The sequence below is a fragment of the Syngnathus typhle genome, linkage group LG5 (assembly GCF_033458585.1).
Source record: "Syngnathus typhle isolate RoL2023-S1 ecotype Sweden linkage group LG5, RoL_Styp_1.0, whole genome shotgun sequence".
NCBI classification, from domain to species: Eukaryota; Metazoa; Chordata; class Actinopteri; order Syngnathiformes; family Syngnathidae; genus Syngnathus; species Syngnathus typhle.
In genome coordinates this window covers 13,908,312-13,923,077 of record NC_083742.1, presented here as the reverse complement: position 1 = coordinate 13,923,077, position 14,766 = coordinate 13,908,312, and the positions used below count along the sequence as shown (strand labels likewise).

Below are 14,766 nucleotides of genomic sequence, written 5' to 3'. Positions count from 1 at the left end.
ATAGCCGTATGTAAGTAGTAATAATAGTAGTAGTTTGATCATTTCTGTTGAATAATTACTTGACTACATTAAAACATTTAAATGGACAAAGACGTCACCTATCAATTTTACACAAATGTAGTTTAAATATTAAATAATTTAAATTTTAATAATTTAATATTAAAATTAAATATATTTAATTTTTAAACCGGTGCTTACTGCCGCGGAGCTAACAAAAGAAAGGTATATTAGTGCCCTCTTGTGATTATTATTAGTTATTACATCCATCATATACATATATATTTTACATACACATATATGTGTGTATATGTAAAATTTACTCAATGAAGGTCGATTTTTTATTTACCTTTACAACGCATTATTCTTGGCGTTTTTAGCTTGGTTTTATCACCCGGACCTTCCTTCGTTGTGTGAGCCGGACTCTTAAACGTACTGCACACTGCCACAACCTGTAAACTGAGCAGACAAAGCCACTACTTTTTATTAGTTTATTAGTTTTAGTTTTATTACTGTTTGAATTTCTGTATGACTCAGCGGGTGTTGGGTATTTTTCCCTCTGCATACGTTATTTATGTCTTTTTACCAAATAGGAACTTCCATCTTTGGTGACATTATTACCCGGACTGTCAACCACGCTGTACACTGTTACGTCCTGACGTCATACGCTCCGACACATTTCTCGTAAAAATAGTAGTAACTCCGATTGCCGGTGTGATCAGTGCTGCATCAGGTAATCGTTTTGCCTTGCTTTGTAAACAGATAGAAGAGTAGCTAGTGTGCAGTCATTGCAAATTCGAGAGGGATGAAGGAATGAATCATGCTAGCTTATCGAATAAATAAATAAATAAGGCTGAATATTATTAAAACCTAAAATCTTTTTGATTATTATAATCTTTGATTTACCCCACGATAGACAGACGGACGGACGGACAGACAGATAGACGGACAGATAGATAGATAGATAGATAGATAGATAGATAGATAGATAGATAGATAGATAGATAGATAGATAGATAGATAGATAGATAGATAGATAGATAGATAGATAGATAGATAGATAGATAGATTTCCTTTCTTATGCAGCTAAATAATCCAACCAAAATATCTTCCTTCATATTGATACAGTCAGTGCAGTTCCATTAATCTCACTGACTTCTAGAAGTTAAGATAATAAATTGTGAAAAAAGGCCAGTTGCTTGTGTTACTGCATCTCATGTTGTGTATCAATGAAGGATCTAGTGAGTGTATTGTCTTTGTGTTGATTCAATAGATCATTCTGTCTGTTGCTCAATGGTTTGAACGGGATGGAGGATGAGGACGATTGCCCAGAATTGGTGCCAATTGACGTGCAGTCTGGTACACCTGCAGAGCAGATCCCTGTCACCATCATCACTGGCTATCTTGGTGAGGCATGCGCCTGCATCGTGCATTCTATTTCTGTCCACGCAGTCACGTTATCAAAACAAGAGCAGAGGGGTGAACAAGTTTCACAAATATTGTAAATTATATTTATGCTACTTAATTCCCATAAACTCCCATTGTAGAGTTCCAGGTTTAGAAAAAAAATAATTTTGCAACCCGATTACTGTTTTTCAAACCAAGGTTAACATTTGTCTGTTCTTTTGTAGGAGCTGGAAAGACCACCCTCTTGAATTACATCTTAACAGAACAACACAACAAGCGGATTGCAGTCATACTGAATGAATTCGGTGAAGGTAAAGTTCGTGTTGATAATGCTGCCTGGGAGTCCCGGTTTAGTAGTTTTCCACCGGAGGGCAGCATAGGTGCACCTATGATGGCCAAGGGTAAATGCAAAACATTATTCACAGTTGTGAAAATCAAAATCATCAAAAAGAAACTCATTCAGAAGTCTTCTGGGTCCAATTAACTGAATTTCCATCTGTATTTTATCGAGTTACAGTATTTAGTGGATTTATTCAGTCTGTTTGAAAAGCATTTTGCATGACTTAGAGTCAGAGTCAGAGTCAGCTTTATTGTCAATTCCTTCATGCCAAGACACACAAAGAAATCGAAATTACGTTTCCTCCATCCCACGGTGACGAGACACAGTACACGAGTAACATACAAGTAAACAACGGGGGAGAGAGTTCAGGACGCCAAAAGCCTAAAGATCACAAACTTCGCCAGAGGCGAGCAGTGCTTGCATCCCACCACAGAGTCCCGGCACCATTCGTCACGGATGTAGACACGCATTCCACCTCCTCGCGATTTTCCCCTCGTACAATGGCCCGGTCCTCCCGATAGCACACTAGCCGCTCCAGATGCACAGCAGTTACGCACTGTCCGTTTCACAGATCTCAGCAGGCATGTTGATGTCCAGCGATCGAACGTTCGCCCGAAGAAAGGAAGGCACGGCCGGTCGAGCTGGGTTGGCCGCCAGCCTGGCCCGGACGCCCCCGCTCTCGCTTCAGGACGGAGCAGACCGAGCGCCTTTAATGTCCCTGCTTCAAAGTCCAGATCGCCCCAAAACTCGCTTCCGCCGATGTCGAGCTGAACCAGCCCGCTGTACTTGTAGCACAACCCGGTGCGACGAGACGAACACACAAAAGTGTCGGACAAAACCACATTAAACGACAAAACAAAACACCGTTCGGGACAGAGAGAGGCCGCTGCGTGTGCACGCGCCGCCATCTTACTTCCGGAACTTATGCAATGTCTTTCTGTCTCTGTTTTTGCTCATGTTCCAAGTTACTTGATGACATTGCTTTTCCCTCATTCATGAACTGCCTTTACTGTCTTACAGGAAGCGCACTTGAGAAGTCCCTCGCCGTGAGCCATGCTGGAGAACTTTACGAGGAGTGGCTAGAGCTGAGGAATGGCTGCCTCTGCTGCTCTGTCAAGTGTGTCCATTGTGATTCTGTGCCAAGTTATTGATTTTTTTTATACATTTCTTTGGCTCTTGCTACAGTTTACATTTTCATTTTCAGGGACAATGGGCTCAAAGCTATCGAGAACCTGATGGAGAAGAAGGGCAAGTTTGACTATATCCTCTTAGAAACCACAGGACTTGCTGACCCAGGTAACAATAATTGCCATTATTATTTTGGGTTGGGTGGGGGGTGACTTCGGAGCAGACCTTGGAGGAAAAAACACTCACAATAGCCCCCCACAGATGCACACACGCACATGATTGGTCAAGCTGTAATAATAATGATGATATAATGATCATAATATTATAAGAGACCCATCGTGTAATTGGACCTTTGCTGACTTGAACTGGAGCTGAACTGTCGAAATTTGACCTTTTCAATTATGTGTATATAAGTCTAGCACCAACTGGGCCTTGTGCTGAAGTGATAGGAGGTGTCAGGGAGGGTGGACACATCCCCATCTTCAATCCTTTTGACATGTTATTAAAGCAGACAAGCTTGTTATCTACTGCCCTTGGCCCTGCCGCTGCTGTCAATCATAACGGCAACTTTAGGGGAGGGATCGCCCCTCCATCAAGAGAAGGGTCGGATGACTTGCACGAAACGTGTCACTCAAACACTTTGTTTTCATTACACGGCCATCAAATAGTTACAATTGCTCTCTATTCCAATCTGGCACCTTGACAAAAGTGCATTATGCGAACAAGATGTGGCTGCCACAGTAACAAGGAGCCCTATGATGACTTCTTGGATAGGAAGATGGGAGCAAGATATTCGTAGCAGCTGAGCTGAGGATAAACAATCCAAAGCCTTGGATAATGACATCTGCCTCTAAGAACTGGCTTGAAACTTAAGTGCTGAATGTGTGTTTGTTTGTTTTCAATAATACTCTTTTATTTGTGCTGAATGTGTGTGTGTGTGTTTTTTAATAATACTCTTTTATTTGTAGCTCAAAGTGCCATCATTTAATTTTGTGCTGAACATAATTTTGTCTTGTTGAAATTAGCTCATTTGTAGGCTCTGTTTCACATCTGAACATAAGATTTCATTTGTCATTCAGGTGCCGTGGCTTCCATGTTTTGGGTCGACGCAGAGCTCGGCAGTGACATCTATCTGGATGGTAAGTGAGTTCATCTCGTCTTAGCTGCCAGTCGTTGACGGCTCCATATAAATTGCAATCAAAGCACAGATTTTTTTTCAACATTCTTAGTTTTCACACAAATTAAAAGAACATTGTGTGCCACTTTTATAAGAAAGTCCTAAATGTAAGACATTCAACTCTGAAAGTTAAAGGTTGTGCATGGAAAAGTAATTTCAAAACACTGCAGGGAGTGGCTAATGTGTACCCAAATGGTACCAAGCACGTTTGTGGGATGACATTTTTTTTGTTTGCTTTTGTTTTGTTTTGTGTACATGAAGCCAATGCTCAGCTGTTCGCTGGGCTGTTTCAGGGCAGTTGACCAAATGTCAAATTTGTTGAAAAACGTCTCCCTCTGTCTCTCGTCAACACAACAGACTTGAAGTCAAACCACCAAAAGGCTGCATGCAATTTAGTCAAGAATGTGCACAAATTGTCAGATTATTTTTTTTACGCCTCGTCATCTTGTTTGTCTCAGGCATTGTGACCGTCATTGACGCCAAGTATGGACTCCAGGTATGCTATTGCATGAACATTCATTGAAGAAAGGCTTTAATGTAAATCACAAGAATTGGAATATTCAGTAAATATGTGATAGGGATTATATGTGCAACTTTATCCACAAATCTCTCCTAAAATGAGATTTTCATTGATTTAATGCCTTCAGTGTGTTTCCACTAATTAGAATAAATGTAAATAATTAATTATCAAAGAGATCAAGATCAAAAAATGTTTTGTCAAATGAAAATCAATCAATCATCAGCTCATTCAGTTATTGAGCTATGCTAACTGCTCTTTTCCCCAAAGTTAAAGCATATCATTTTTTAAAATAATAGAATCACCACATCGCCCTTAATGAAACATAAAACATCACCTCACACACCAGGGAGACGCACCTGGAGTGTGAGATAACCGTTTTTATTTCAAGATGGAAAACACGCCTGTTCCTAATGCAATACTTATCATGCGCATTCAAATAGAGTGTCACTTTTAAGCCTGATTAAAGATGCTAAACCCACAAAATTCAAAGTTTGCAAGTGCGGAGCAATAGATAGCACACAATAGCAGTATCATGTAAAGACACACACATCCTACGCTCCCGAGGGCATTTAGAAAGAACAGGACAAGTGACACCTGCATAATGGGCTCTATTGCAAAGGTGTCGAGCCTGCCCAAGTGACAACTTTGGTGGAGGAGGCCGGTGAGGATCATTGCAACACAGCTCTCCCTTCATATGCTCTGCAGAATATCCAAATATCCAAAGTCTTTTGACCCAACTATTGCAACACACAAAACACTTTTCAATGTATTTTTTTTTTACATTTCCTTTGGCTTGCAGAAATGTATATATATGACATATATACCTACTAGTCCGTTTAGGTTACTAAATAGAAAATGATACAAACATAAATAAATCAAATGAAATTGAAAAGAAAATGTACTACTATGAAATTCAAGTTGTGATGTTAAAAAAAGAAAATGGCGTGCTGTTAATCCTTAACACTGCTCGTGCTTCTTTTTTTGTAGCATTTAACAGAGGAAAAACCTGATGGACTTGTGAATGAGGCAGAAAGGTTAGATTTTTTTTTATGTTAATGGAGTCTTTTATATGCCAAATAGACAACTTTATATATTTTGTGAGAAGTGTGATTCTCGCCCCCTATCTTGAGAGGTTGAATAATTTGTTGGACTTGATGTCACAAAAGCTCAGCAAATCTTGCAAGACCTGCAGTGTAATTCTAGCCTAATAGTTTTGCTGTACTAGTAAATTCTGTATTTTCTATTATTTGTAGGCAGATTGCACTCGCAGACCTGACAATTATCAACAAGACTGATCTGGTGAAGGAGACGGAACTTGTTCAACTCCGAGATGCAGTCAGGTAAGATCTTTGTGTTTTTCACCATGATGTGGGGAAATGTTGAAAATGATGGATGTGGTGGTAGAAGGAATAACAATTGCTGCTCCCACCCACAGGTCGATAAACGGTGTGGCGAAGATCCTGGAAACCCAAAGATCAAGGTAGTTAGCGCTGTCGCGCTCACAGCGGGGTCTTATTTTTATCGTGAGATTGTAAAGCGTCTCTGCGGGCCGCCCTCTTTGCTTTGTTTATAAAGTGTGGCGGATGAACTCTACATGCTGCCCCTGCTCAGATCTTCATATCAAAGATGAAGGGGCGTAGGCGTGACATTGCGTCAGAGGGCCTGCCTCCTCTTCCTCCTCACGCACACTCACATGATGAAAACATTCACAAAGCGCTGCAGACATGCACGGGTGTCCGGTTACCCAGGATGCTTTGCTCTCCTTGACCCGGGGTCTTCCTGCCAACGGGGATTGGGTGTGCGTTTACGTTTGCCGAGACTCTGTTGGCTTGTTATTGGACCCAGGTAGCACCTGGCTGACACAAGCAGCGTCTGTCAAAGGTTTGGGAGTGTGTGTGTTTGTCCACCCCCACCACCAAAGTTCACTCAAGGGCAAGGAGATAAAAAGGAACACGCAGCGAGGGGTTAATCAGAAAAACCTTCTCATAAATCGATATATTTTCATTTCTGCCTTAGCCTTAACCCACAGTGTCCCTAAAGGGATGAGGAAATGCCACAAAAAAGTCTTAATTTGATTTTCTTCCATAGGGTGTCCCTCTCAGAAGTTCTTGACCTCCACGCTTTTGACTGTAATGATGGAGCAAAGTGAGTTTTACCATACACACCTTACAAGAATAAACTCATCATACACAAGAATAAGTGTTAACTTTTATACGAATGATATAAAATGAATATGAAAAGAAGAAGCCAACATTTTACAGAAAATAAAACTACTAAATTGTCAAATTTTTGGTAGTCAGATTTTTCAATCCTCTTTAATTTGATTTGCAGGTGTGTCTGGTGAGCGTAAACTCCCGTGTTATTTGTTATTGCACCGGTTGCTAGCTTACGACGATAGCAGTGTTCTGCCTCGACGGGCTTTTGTTAGCCGCCCATCCGAAACGTGTAGCCAACAGTCTTTGACAGTGTTGCTCGCCGTGTTTCTTTTTAATTAACAGACTCTTTTATTGTGCGCCCCCCAGCCCACCCCAGGGTGGTCATCATATTGTGTCCCCCTTCTCCCCTCTGGTAGAATGTCATTGTCATGAATAGAGTGAGTGTTCATCCCTTCATGTGAATGAAACGGGCCACGGCGTTAAAGCTCTCTTACATGCCCTCGCTCAGTGTGTGTGAGGCCAGCTGCAGAGGATTAGAGCCGTGTGTGTCCGCCGGCTCCCGAGGAGTCCCCCTTGTCCCAACAGATAGCTCCTTTCCCCCTCGCCTTTGAGAGTCGGGGAAAGAGGGGGGCTCCTCCCCTCCCCAGAGCCCACGCTGGCTGTTTGAAGCGGGCCCCCCTGCCGCTCCGCTTGTGTGGCACTAACTAACAGCGCATCGGGCTCAAACCGCTGGGCACAACATTTAGCCTCCTTGTGAGGTCAGCTGGACTGGGAGGGGGGGAACAATAGGCCGAGTTTGTTTGGTGGCTGCAGTGAACGTTTTGTACGTTTTGCTTTAATTGCCATTTCCAAAGTTTTCACAAGTCCATTGAGCGCTGGTGTTGTTAAGCATTGATTATACCGCAGGATGAGGGACACAAACCAAGAATGATTTCTTGTAATCCTTGGGGGCAGTTTACATACGCGCAGTGTTTATATTAAAAGGGAGGAAATTATATTGGGTTGGCTCGGGATGGGCGAGTACCAGATATCTTATCAGCCCTGTTTCGAAGGTATTGGTACTCGCAACGGCGGACGCCCTTTTGTGTCAGTTTTATGATCAACAATTAGAAATGCCCACGCAGATCCTGCTAATGCTTTGTTTTCAGACTGTTTACGGCGTTCCCGTGGAAACTTTTATGCTCTTGTTTGCTTCCACTTTTGGACCCATTGTGGAAAAAAAGCAGTTGTCATGCAAACAAATAGCCAAGGCAGTGCCAGTTTGACGGATAAAAATGGGATTGTATGAATGGATGACAGCAAAAGCCGTCAACGATGAATATTTGCAGTTTCGTTGAGCGCATTGGAGGGTCTCAGAGTCACGCTCCTACTGTACCTGTAATAAATGTAAGATCTCAAGATCTGAAAAGATCACATTGAATTCTATTTCTTCTCTTGACAGTCTTGCAGAGAAGCTGCACCTTGTGAAACCAAGCAGACCTCATCTTGACAAGGTATTGTCTCACTCTCCCACCTGATATTTTTTTCTTCACTCCCTTGGCCTTTATGTTTTGTTTGCTAATTTCTTTTGACACATCATTTCCTGCAAGATTAAGGGAATGCATTCACCTGGGGGCCCAAAAACCTGTGCCTCGCATCCCCTCGGGCGGCGACACCACGGTGTAAACTCCCTCCCCTGCTTTTTTTCTTTGGGGTGGTGGTCAACTTGGAAGCTTTTGATGTTGTTGTTTTTTCTGTTATCTTACACATAGAACCACTTTGAGTCATGCACGACATATTAAGAGTGTTAAAAGTTGAAGCGTATTCTATCTTTTTACAGTAGTAGACGATATTTAAGTCTACCATTTAATATCAAATTTGTCATATTCCAAATGTATTTCTAAGGCCTTTTTCATCAGGTGTTTTCTTTATAAATGAGCCTAAATTTCTCATCACCTCAATTTGCCTTCTATTGTTTGATGCCCATTAAATTTTACCACAGGATGGATGCAGATGAGACGCGTTTGTGTGTGTAAATACCACCATTGTCGTCTGTTTTCTTCACGTTGCCTTTTCCCGCATGAAGCCAAACCCTCCGTCAAGTAATCCCCCAACACAAATGCCACCCCCCCCCCCTCAGCCTGTTGCTCTTTTCATGTAAATGAGAAGACTGTTTTGCTGTTGTTATACCAAATGACAAGGAAGTGTGTAACCTTAACACTTTGACACAAAAACAGCAAATATCTGCAAAGTGCCCCTTTAATGCCACGAGGAAGTTTCGAGAGGAGGGTGAGAAATGAGGGACGAGAGCAGGGTGGGCTATTTTGCACTATTGTTTGTAAGCTGAAGAGAGGTGCCAAGTGGAGTTGTGCTTTTCAACATGGTCGTTAACATTGTCATCATCCGGGGTGTCTTTTGTTTAACCGTCTTAATGGCTTTTTTATTCCACTGTCTTCTGTTAAAAAAAAGAAAAAGAAAATGTGTAATGTGTTGTATTTAACATGCTTCTATAACTTTTCATCAAAATGTTACATTTGTTGGAACAACTTCATTATTCTCAAATTCTGCTTGTATGAGCTGGAAAAAATACCATACATTTTTTATCTGTTTATTTATTTCTTTTTTCAGCAAAGTTTGTGATCTGTCTCCTGCTCATGATCTCATGATGTACCTATTATTGTGGCTAGTGTCATTGAATGAAGCAGAAAAGTTGTCATTTGTTTTTAAAATGAATCCTCTCCTGTTGTCAGAGTATTTTAACAGTGACCTTTGAAGTGGCGGGAAGTCTTTCAGAAGATGCTCTGAATGTTTTCATTCAGGTACAAACACATGTTGTGATCCTCTGCTTTGCCTCCCCATTCCCGTTCCCCAATTATCTCGCTCACAATGCGCCTCTTTGAGAAAGTAAAGCCTTTCTTTTCTTCTTCCACACATTTTGCAGGATCTCCTCTGGGAAAAGACGCTGAGGAACAAAGAGGGGCAACCCATGACTGTCATCCGCTTAAAGGTACAGTAAAACAAAATAGTTGCCTCAGTGGCAGGCAGCCATCAATAACCCGCGCCCTTATTTGTATTCATCAGTCCCGAGCCCCTTTCTTTGGCCGTGGGTTAATCTGTCACCAGTAACATGTGGCGTGCGTGTTTCTAGGGAATGGTGTCGCTGGCAGCCAAAGCACACCAATTTATGCTGCAGGGGGTCCACGAACTGTATGAGCTGAATGAGACTCCCCAGCTTTGGGAGGAGCAGTCGCGGATCAACCGGCTGGTCTTTATAGGTAGAGAAACAACACGTACCCAAACACACACACTATCACATTGCTTTTCACACATGTTCCCTTGGTAATGTTCACTAAATCCAGCTAATGTATAACATGGTCATCGAAGCATGAGTGTTTGGAACTAACAAGAAGGATCGGCTGGGGGCAGGGGTGGGGGGTGGGCTCATTCACATGACTTCTTATAAAACCTTTGCCTTTTTTAATGACTAATAGAATGGTGCTTAGTCGATAACTAATATCACCGATTACAAATAGTGATGACGATTTCTGTCTGTGCTGACTATCAGGGAGGAACTTGGACAAAGATATTCTCCAACAACAGTTCATCTCCACTGTGCTACAAAGACACAAATAATTTGAAGTGCTTCTCCTGGAAAGCAGCCAGTCTTCTGATTTTGGTCAATCAAGAGATTGATTGAGCGTCATGTAGGCACGGAATATAATAAAGGATACCAGAGGTTAGCTAATGGTAATGTAAAGTCCAGAGACTCCAGACATTTTACTTTGAAAAGTGGCATCTGATTATGCTGATGTTTATATTACAAATGTACTACGCTCATGGGGTATGCAGTACAAGTTACAAGTAACAGATTACAAGACCGTATTTTTATTGACATTGGAAATTTCACTGTGCAATGAAAGTCATGTATCTGCAACTATTGTTTATCCTCACAATAAACAAACAATTTGATTTAGCATATTTACTCAGTTTTTTTCTTTCACACAAAATGAATATTTCTAAGGACTATTTTATTGTTTTTCACATGACAAACATGACCATTTTATGGACTATTTTATTGTTTTTCACATGACAAACATGAAAATTGTTATTTTATGTATATATTTATCTACACAAAACAGAATATTTTGCATTAGTTTTTCCTTGTGCAGAAACATATTTTTTTGTGATTTGTTTTAATCCTAAAATAGTTCAATTTTTAATTTTTGTTTTAATCCTAAAATAGTTTATATTTAATTCATGCCATTGTCTATTTTAATGCCGTAACTTGTATACCTGCACTAAAAAGGAAATAAAGCGTACCCATGTGCAGAAGTGAACTTTTCCTTCAGAACATGAATGATTAACAGGTCTGTGCTGACGTGTTGCTGCTTTCGCATTAAATTAAGTCTGTGCACGCCATACTTGATATTTGGTGCCGTTTAAAGTTGCCGTGTTGCTGTCATGTGAGCACCATTAAAAGTCAAAGTCAAAGTCAGCTTTATTGTCAATCTCTCCACGTCACAACACACAAAGAGACCGAAATGACGTTTTTCTCTATCCCACGGTGACGAGACACATAACACGATAGACATACAAGTACGCGACACAATATAAAAACAAGAAGGCAAAAAATTCAAACAATCAATAGTAAGAGTGATGAATAAATAATAAATAAACAGATAACACAATAAATAAGAGGAGCAAAACGGAGCCAGCAAGCATAGCGCAAAAGTAAAAAACATCATAAACAAAAAGGCACAAACAATAAATAATAAGAGTAATAATAAATAATAAATAAACAGATAACACAACAAATAAGAGCCAGTGTGCATACAGACAGTTCAGACAGTAAAAGTACAAGACGCTACGCAGAACGGGGGAGCGAGTTCAGGATCCTAACAGCCTGGTGTACGAAGCTGTTTGAGAGTCTGGTCGTGCGGGAGCGCAGGCTTCTGTACCTCTTCCCAGAGGGCAGAAGCTCGAACAAAGAGTGAGCGGGGTGACTCACATCACTCACAATCGTGGTCGCCTTGCGGGTGAGATGGGAGGTGTAAATGTCCTTCAAGGAGGGGAGCGAAGCACCAGCAATCTTACCAGCCGTGTTCACTATGCGCTGCAGGGCCTAGCCTTGTCTCACATGTGCACACATACACTAACGCGCTCAGTTCAGGTGAGGAAGTGGGTGGAGTTTTCCCAGCACTGCTAATTTGCAATGGAGATATCGTTTTTGTTTGTGTTTTGTTTTTTAAGCACATATCCGCTCACTTTGCTTTGATGATGGCTCCTGCTTTATTCAGGTCGGGTTGTAAATCTCCCCCCAACCAAGCCCTGAGTCGAGCCGAGCGGCACCGTGCAGCTGGGCCGTTTCCTATTCGATTCTGATGCTGATTGGCTTCGTTAATAGCGGCCATTGGGTCTTTTCTGCACTGCCCGGCGGGACGTCCCACCACGGCCATTTTCATGGTCACGCCCCCCTGTGGCCATCCCGAGGTGGCAAACTAAACGAACCCACAGGGGAGTGGGGTGGGAGGGCGAGTCCACCAAGATGGAAACCTTTCAACCCCTTGCTTATCAATAACAAGGTTTCACAACACTCCCATCTGCCTTTTTTGCCAATGGGCGTTTGGAAAAGTAAATCATCCATCCATATTTGAAAATCATTTAAGTTGTTTGGTTTTTGCAAGAATGCACACACTGTACACTATATAGAACGGTATATGTGGCTCATTCTTATTAGGAAAACTACATTGAACATGTTTGCAATGCATATTATGCATAGTGCTCTTATTTATATTGAAGAAGAAAATACTGTATTTAAAGTTTTGTTTTGAGCCAGGATGGCCAAGCAACATATTGTTATATAATTATGTGTACCACGTTAGTTCATATAGCCAATATTAATTTCTTTATTAAATAGGACTGCATTAAATATACGTGCATTATTACTAATAAAGTCACTTATCTGATACATTGGGGGGGGGGGTTAATAGTAAGTTTTACAATCTATATTCAATATATTGTAGTCTACATTTCTTGCTAATGTGAATTATGTATAAATCACTGCATAATAATGGCAATTAACGATCATGCTAAAAGCACACACAAAAAAACACACGGGGAGTTTTACTATTTTGCAATTAAATCATGCTCATGTATAGTTCCAAATGACTCTTCAAATCTTTGCCTGTAATTACTACTTAGCAGAGTCCCATTTGGAAATACATCGAGATTTAAATATGATCTAACGTGTGCATGAGTAGTTTGACTCCCCCCACCTGTTCGCTCTCTTTTGGCCCCCGCTGCGGTAAGGGGATCTTGTGATAGGCCCAACGGACCCCCAACCCGGGTGGGTCTACCCTGCTGGGCAAAAGCCTCCCAGCTTATAAAGCTTCTTCCCCCAGGTCAAAGCTGAGGTGGACGAGCGAGCACATGCACTTTAACGCACGAGTGGTTTGGGTTTTTACGCACGGCGCGTCGTGCTTCATTTGCGGGGGGGATTTTCAACCTTTGTGATTTTTGCCATGACACTTTCCGGCGATTTTGAATCTTCCCCACACACCGAGTTTCCTCTGGCAGAGGACGAGATCGACATCGTGGGTGAGGATGACCCGGAGCCCGCCGACCTGGGCTCCGGGGCCGACTCTTCGGGGACGGAAAGCGAGAGCGGCTTCTGCTCCGGGAAGGCCGGTGGGGGGAGCCTGGTGAAGCCCCCTTACTCCTACATTGCTCTCATCACCATGGCCATCCTACAGAGCCCCCTGAAGAAGCTCACCCTGAGCGCCATCTGTGACTTTATCAGCAACAAGTTCCCCTACTACCGAGACAAATTCCCGGCTTGGCAGAATTCCATTCGCCACAACCTGTCGCTCAACGACTGCTTCGTTAAGATCCCCAGGGAACCGGGCAACCCCGGCAAGGGCAACTACTGGTCCCTGGACCCGGCCTCGGAGGACATGTTCGACAATGGCAGCTTCCTAAGGCGCAGGAAGCGATTTAAGAGGAATCCACCCCAGTTTGGGAAGGAAGGACTCGTGTTCTGCTGCCGGCCTTTTGGACAACCGTACCCGGTGCAGGGGCGCGTCACCGCGACCGCTGTGGGCTATGCGCCGCTGCAGGACGGCGTCAGGATGCCCACTCCCTCGTCTTATCACCTTTTGCCGCAATCTCGGAGCGAGTCCACCGGACCAAAAGAGGTCAGAACTACAGAAAACACCAAGTCCATGAGGGGCGTGCAGGGCAAGTGCTCCTTCAGCATAGACTCGATCATGAGTAAACCGGCTCCCACCAATGGGGGTCCACATCAGTATCCCCTTGCTTACCCACGCTTAATGTCAAACCATGCGTCCCCCTTGGTCCCCACACTCCTGCAGAACCCAAGAACTCATTTTGGACCCCCTGCCATGCTGAGTGTCACCCCTTTCATCAGTGAACAACTAAGACGTTCATACCCACAGTGCTGAGGTGTGGTTGTTAATAATATTATGTTGGTGTGATCTTTTGTGTCATACTTAAGACACGTGTTTCTCATTTCTTAAAGAAATAATTGAACTGCATGATATTTATGTTGACTAAAGAATTTCTGTTTCTTTGGACAGTATTACTCGAATCTTTTACATCAAGGAGGCTATCATCTACTTTGTAAAAAAAATAAAAAAAAATAAAAATTCAAACACTGCCATCTTGACCAACTGGAAGTACACTGGCAGTTCAAAAGTTTGAAGACAACTTTCAAGTAAAAACATGAAACTGTTTCAAAACGTTTGACTGGTAGTATATCTTTATCAATATTGTAAGCCGCTGTAACATTATTCTACATGTATTTATTTGACAACAATAACAATGGTTTATCTACAAAGTGTTGAGCTGGCATCTGGTGTTTAAATTTGAAAATTTGCTTTCTTGATGTGCTCTACTGATTAGTTGAAGCTTAATGTACCGAAGGACTGTTGTTTTTTAATTATCCCTCTAAATAAATATTACAGCTGTGAAAAAAGTTTTGTGTTGCTGCTTAGTTATGTCTGTAGAGTTGTCAAAAGTACTCACACTCTTGAGTACTCTACTG

The 14,766-nt window shown here is 42.1% G+C and overlaps 2 protein-coding genes across 2 annotated transcripts; both read left to right on the top strand.

The window, feature by feature from the left end:
* The first annotated feature begins 587 nt into the window (after nt 1-587).
* Nucleotides 588-10,677, top strand: cbwd (COBW domain containing). The gene is made up of 16 exons (XM_061279845.1): nt 588-730; nt 1,271-1,404; nt 1,629-1,715; nt 2,765-2,861; nt 2,949-3,040; nt 3,952-4,011; nt 4,508-4,545; nt 5,557-5,603; nt 5,823-5,909; nt 6,005-6,049; nt 6,658-6,714; nt 8,167-8,218; nt 9,455-9,523; nt 9,646-9,711; nt 9,853-9,979; nt 10,270-10,677. Exons 2-16 carry the CDS (start codon nt 1,305-1,307, stop codon nt 10,335-10,337), a joined length of 1,092 nt encoding a protein of 363 aa, XP_061135829.1. The 5' UTR covers nt 588-730; nt 1,271-1,304; the 3' UTR covers nt 10,338-10,677.
* A 2,440-nt stretch (nt 10,678-13,117) lies between these two features.
* Nucleotides 13,118-14,605, top strand: foxd5 (forkhead box D5). Its single transcript, XM_061279299.1, has one exon. It carries the CDS (start codon nt 13,226-13,228, stop codon nt 14,162-14,164), a length of 939 nt encoding a protein of 312 aa, XP_061135283.1. The 5' UTR covers nt 13,118-13,225; the 3' UTR covers nt 14,165-14,605.
* The last annotated feature ends 161 nt before the right edge of the window (nt 14,606-14,766 follow it).

What these genes read in the sequence shown, in the direction of transcription:
- cbwd (XM_061279845.1), top strand. Translation starts at nt 1,305, where the DNA reads ATGGAGGATGAGGACGATTGCCCAGAATTGGTGCCAATTGACGTGCAG. An exon ending in CACAGGACTTGCTGACCCAG is followed by an intron (nt 3,041 to 3,951) that starts GTAACAATAATT and finishes TTTGTCATTCAG; the next exon opens with GTGCCGTGGCTTCCATGTTT. An exon ending in CAACCGGCTGGTCTTTATAG is followed by an intron (nt 9,980 to 10,269) that starts GTAGAGAAACAA and finishes GCTGACTATCAG; the next exon opens with GGAGGAACTTGGACAAAGAT.
- foxd5 (XM_061279299.1), top strand. Translation starts at nt 13,226, where the DNA reads ATGACACTTTCCGGCGATTTTGAATCTTCCCCACACACCGAGTTTCCT.